Below are 5893 nucleotides of genomic sequence, written 5' to 3' on the forward strand. Positions count from 1 at the left end.
AGTAAATTGAAAATGCATCATGTAACATTTTATTCCAAGATTTGTTTGTGTTTACTTCGGAGCCGTGTCCATTGTGTTTCTGTGTATTAGTTAGGACCTGCCGTCAGCCGCCATTTAATCAGCATAAGTTATTTGTGCTTCCTGTTTTGGATTTGTCCTGCTGTTCAGTCTGAAAATATATAGGAATTGCATTTCCAACATAGAGCGGATCCTAAGGAGCTTTATTTACTAGCGTGCAGTAATCCGTGAAGAGTTTTGAATTATTAATAAAAACAGACGTTTCTTATCCTGCCAGAAACCCAGAGACACTTGTATCAAGTCCAGTTCCATGTGACTTTACACAAAGCAGAAGCAGACCTGATTAAGCCTCAGAGCCACCGCCCAAGGCGTCCATGCTTTAATCTGAATATGAAAATGTCTTTTTTTTTCTCTCCCTTTCTCTGCAGAATGTCAAATGCTTAAACACAAAATGTGATCTAAACCCTCATCCATCGCCAAAAGAGCGTGGTGCCTGAGGCTCCTTCACCATCAACTTCAGCTGGAACAGCCAGAGATTTCACAACAATGCACTACAGCAGTAGGTCTGACAAGTCAGACAGATGAAGACGGTGTCATCCATTCGTGAGCTTAGAGTCGTCACAGCAGCTCAACTCCAAAATAACAACAGGCCTTTGTGTGAGTAAAGTCTTGTGTCTCAGCAGTCACATATTCCACTATGCAGTACATTTCCACACTGTACGTCTCTAATTTCAAGTGTGGTCTCTGGATTCAGCTCTCTGGGACTTAAAATGAACAGAAAAGCTGCTATTCCCAAGTTCAACTCTAAATCTGTTACTAACAGGAGCTTCTGGTGTAGTCATTTATGAAGCACAGGTGTTACAAACACAGGCTGGTAGCTGTGTTTAAATTTATTTTTTACATGCATACACTTCATTTAGTGCTTTGCAAAAGTATGCACACCCCTTAAGCTTGTCCCCAAGTTGCAACAAACATCAATAATTTTTGGTTATTAGTGCCATTCTCTTCCCAGCTCAGGAAAAGCATCTCTACTGCATGATGCTGCCACTACCATTCGCCACAGTGGAGGTGGTATGTTCAGGCTAACTCATTAGGAGGCTTCTGAAGGAAGCCGTTTGCTCTCAGGGGTGTCAAAGTAAAGGGTGAAATGCACGACACACTTTTCAGATTTTTATTTGGAAAAAAACAACAACAAAAAAAAACTTTGAAAATAATTTTCTTCCTGTTTGCACTATTATGCACGATTGTGTTGGTATGCCAATAAAACTGACGTTTGTAGTGGGAACATGGCAAACAGTGGAAAAGATCAAGGGATGCGAATAAGTTTGAAGGCACTGTAAAACAGACAATAGTAGCTTTTGGTCTACAAAATTAGGATAAAAATATGATAATTACCGGAAATAAAACGGAACAAAAATATCTTATTGCAATTAAACTCTTAGCTGTCTGTATTTGTTTTTGTTTTGAGGAAAATATTTTGGAAGCATCGTTTTTTTTAGTCTGACTGTACAGAAAGAATAAAGCTAATATAAGTAAAAAGCTTACAGTTCCCACTTTTAGCCTATAGATTTACTGAAAAAAAAACAGGATGAAAAAGGTTCACTCTTGGTCTTTTTCCTCTCCGTGAGTAATGATGTGCACCAGGTTCTTGTAGTCCAGGTTTCCAGCCACATCAGGGGGGAAGGCGGTAAACATCTGCTCCATCTAACCAACCAAACACACGAGAACGCCTCATCACGCGACATGCATCAAAAGCTGGGATGATTCACCACCGTTTCTTCATTTTTATTTCTTTTTTCATTATTCTGGAAGAAAATGTGCCTCATAACGTCATAATGACGTTCATTCTTTTTCAGAGTCACCCACTCGCACCCAGTAATCAGCAATAATGGCGACAATTAGTGTAAAACTCCACAATGTACCTCTTCAGAGGAGAATCGGTCGGCCTGCGTTGTTAGCATCTGTGTCACGCTGGAAAAAAAAAAAAAAGTCTTCAGAGCGACACGCATTGTGAACTGGGATGAATAACTGTGGCCAGAGTGTCGTTAACAGTGAGAGGAAGCGAACGCAGCGTTGCTTTCAATGAATTTGCAAAGTCATGTGGAATTAGGAGTGCGTCCTCCTGACACTTACTAGTCTTTCTTCAGTATGCCTTTTCCCTCGGGGTCGAAGACTTTAAACGCATTGAGGATGGTCTCCTCTGGATCCGCACCTGGAGTCATTAAAGCAGCCATCACCACTCTTCAAACACACTTACCTTTAATTATTATTTGGTTGCTCTTTTTACAGTTAGAGAAGAAGGTCAGTGTGTCTGAAATGAGCTTCTGTTTCGCTGCTATAAGATTCATGATGTGTCAGCATGAACATCTGTTTCGGCTGAAGTTGGTAAAAAAATTTTTTTACATATTGCTAATACTGGACTAACATTAATAGCAGATATTAATTTCCATCTTGTTGCTGCTTAGGTGTTCCAGGGTTGGTCATGTTGTGCAGGATTGTGGGGTTTTTAACTGAAGCAGAGAAGCAATGTCAGTGGTGTCGAAAAGGTGGAAAAATAAAAATATCTGTAAATATAACAGCGGATCCTGATGTCAAGGACAGCACTGCTGCTCAAGTTTTCTTCCTACAACTATTAGACTCTTGAACCAAAGCAGTCAATCAGTGAAGCAATTTTGTTTTTGTGTGATGCCAAAAATGTAATTTCTTCATCCATAAAAGATCCTGAAGGAGTAACTTTGAGGTAACGTCTGGTTTGTTTTTCCAACATGATGGTCCACTTTGGAGCCTACAGTGTGAACAGTATCAGCTTTATGCATGTGGTATTATTCTGAAGCCTGGATGTGGAGATGTTGACGTCCTCTGCTCTGACTGCAGTTGGCAAAATCTTCAAAAGCAACAGAATACGTTCCTAGATGCGTCACTGGTCCCTTTTTTAAAAAAACGCTTTACTTTTATATCAGAATTACTCTGAATGGAAATGGTTTCCATCTCACTTCTGCAGCACATATTTAACACAGAACGATAACTTGGAGTAGCTTAGCCACTGTTTATGTTCTTACCTTTCAGCTTCTCACCAAACATTGTGAGGAAGACTGTGAAGTTGATGGGACCAGGAGCCTCTTTGAGCATGTCGTCGATCTCTTCCTGTTTCACATTCAGACGTCCTTTGGGAGCAAACACACTACATAATGAACAGATGGATCGTCGGCACTTAAAGACTAATGTCCCTATGATCCTTGAACATGCATGTCGACATACCAAGAGCAGCGAAGGTGTCCCTCAGATCATTCTTGTCAATAAAGCCATCTCTGTTCTGGTCCATGATTGTGAAGGCCTGAGGTCAGAGCAGGGAGAAAGCTTCATGGCTTTAGTTTTTTTTAAAAAGCGATTGCTTCAAGCCATCTCTGTAACAGTAATGCTTAAACTCTGAATTTAAACGCGTTTTCTTTTTTCTGAACTGCATTCACAGATGAAGACTTAAGTATTTATAACTTGTAAGCCCACTTAGGATTGCGTGCGGCATCCAGGGCACGCGCAGCCGTTCATCTGCGGCCTAATCGCTGATGACACAGTCTGAATGTTTGGGCACCGCCGACCTTCATACCAACATACCGCGTGCTCCGCTGTTGCCAAGCCCGAGGCATGAAAATAGACAGGTGGGCATACTGAGGCCGTGAACAATAGAAATGGAAAGACAAGGAGGGAAAGTAGCTGGAGCCCTCGGTGTGTGTGGACTGCATTCAGGCTGTGCAGAGACGTTTGGGTTTTAGAGGGAATTGAATCATTCTGAGCAGCGCTCACCTCTTTGAATTCCTGGATTTGGGCCTGCTCGAACATGGAGAACACATTGGAGTTGGCTCCCTCCGCCGCCCTCTTCTTGGCTTTCTTGGGGGCCTTTTGGCACGAATAAAGAAAAAGTATAAACTAGATGCTTTTAAATACAGCACCTTAATCAGCTAAAAAGTGTCCTTAAAAGATCTCTTTAAGGATATAACAAGCACATTTTACACGCTTCCACTTGATAGCCAGTAAAGATTATGAATGAAAGGACAAAACTTATTCCACAATATAACAGAGTTACTTACCATTAGCTGTCCACTCTGACAGCAGCATCTCCAAAGCCAAGAAAACTCACCTGTCCTTACAGTAACAAACATGTCACACATGCCGACTTACCATGGCTGAGCAGCTGGGATGTCAGACCGACAATGATGCCAGTGAACAATGGGGGCGATTGTGGGTGGCGTTTTTGTAGTCCCTGAGCCACAGCTCCACTGGATGATATTTATAAACTATGTCCTCTTTAGGAAGTGACAGGTAAATGACGCTTTATACAACACTTATAGTCCTGCGGGCTCTCAGAGGAAAAACACAGCGCTAACATGACAAGCATCTCTCTATGTCGTCTAGATCGGCACAGGACAAAGAGATTGGAGGAACCAGTCTAGAACAACAAGAGCAGGCGGAAGTTAACGCGCTTGATCATTTTCCTTGTCTGAAAATTTGATATTTAAAAGTTTAATAGGATAAAACCTGCTGTAGTGTTTGTGATGCGGTTCAGTCTCTTTCTGCATAAATTACAGCAAAGGTGGACAGGAAGCAGTCAAACCTCCACTGAATGCATGAAAAAATAAGTCAGCAATATTGTTTTAACCCTTTCATGCATAGAGTGGACAGCTGTCTAAAAGCCATTTTCTTGTGCTTCTTGTGGATTCTTATGTTATAAATGAAGTGGACATTAATGCGTCATAAAATACACCATCAACTGCTGGCCATCAGCTGCAAATGCAAGAAATTATTTTAGTTAAATCCAATATGGCCAACCGACCCTTTCCCTCCCTCTACTGTAGACGACTCTTGCAGGTAAAAAAAAAAAATTGTGACATCAGATAACCCCTAAAGAACAAAACTACTGATGTATTTGGAGAAAATTACAATTGATCATCTAAAAAAAACCTTAATTAAAATAAAAATTGTACACATTTTTTTCCCTACCTTTTTTATGCTAAAAAAAATTGGAAAAATATCCTGACATAAAGAATCCTAATTCATGCATAAAAGGGTTCATCAAAAACATTTCACTTTCTGACAAAATTTTTTTTTTTAGTTCAACATATATTTGTCCAAGTCAGTGGATCTAAGACCTAATACCACTAGCACATTTCCATTATATAAGTGTATTTGTTGTAGTTAGATATTTTTATGAATGATGGCTATACATATTTAGACAAAATTCACCTAAAAATCAACTTGTACATATTTAATCAAAATCATTATATTTCCTATTTTTATTTATTTTGGTTCAGATCCTTGTTTGTGGCAATCAGAAACCCTGATCAAACCAAAAATAACTATCACAAGGATTACTTACTGATAGTAATGGTGAAATAATAAATATTATACAAAATCCAGTATTCAACATGTTGCTGAACTGAATGAAGAGTGAAATGCTGAGAGATGGGTTGTGTTTAGCAACTAGCCTACAAATCCCTCTGACTCTTGAACAACAGGTAAGCTGGGGATATTGATATCGCTGCCAGATCCAAATTCCTACCACAGATCTATCAGAACTTATTAGTGGTTCACTGCAGTCCTCTAAATGTCTGGGAGTTCTTGAGAAGGTTCTGATAAATATGGAGACCTTTTTAGTTCTTGGTACTTATTAGCGCTACGTCACAGTACACTTGCTTGTCTACATCTGTAAGTAATCGACACCAAAATGTCTTCTTAATACACACAGTGAAGAGTTGTGCCACAGGTCTAAGACTTAAAATTAAAACAAAACTGCTGTTTCTCCCTCAAGTTGTTAAAGTGCGGCGCTGCTACATTTATACGTTTCACCAGCTTTGTTTTCTGCTATAGATAAGACAGACGC

The 5893-nt window shown here is 39.9% G+C and overlaps 1 protein-coding gene across 2 annotated transcripts; it reads right to left on the reverse strand.

The window, feature by feature from the left end:
• Positions 1 to 1023: 1023 nt before the first annotated feature.
• myl2a (myosin, light chain 2a, regulatory, cardiac, slow) lies at positions 1024 to 4886 on the reverse strand. 2 transcript variants are annotated; one of them, XM_032548380.1, is made up of 7 exons: positions 4195 to 4886; positions 3820 to 3912; positions 3277 to 3352; positions 3078 to 3182; positions 2152 to 2230; positions 1941 to 1989; positions 1024 to 1722 (listed from the first exon to the last, which is right to left on the reverse strand). In XM_032548380.1, the coding sequence occupies exons 1-7, from the start codon at positions 4195 to 4197 to the stop codon at positions 1618 to 1620; spliced, it is 510 nt and encodes a 169-aa protein (XP_032404271.1). In that variant the 5' UTR covers positions 4198 to 4886; the 3' UTR covers positions 1024 to 1617. The 2 variants fall into 2 exon arrangements, with proteins under 2 accessions (XP_032404271.1, XP_032404270.1); XM_032548379.1 differs by having other exon boundaries at positions 4104 to 4886.
• Positions 4887 to 5893: the final 1007 nt, after the last annotated feature.

This window comes from Xiphophorus hellerii, chromosome 20 (assembly GCF_003331165.1).
Source record: "Xiphophorus hellerii strain 12219 chromosome 20, Xiphophorus_hellerii-4.1, whole genome shotgun sequence".
NCBI classification, from domain to species: domain Eukaryota; kingdom Metazoa; phylum Chordata; class Actinopteri; order Cyprinodontiformes; family Poeciliidae; genus Xiphophorus; species Xiphophorus hellerii.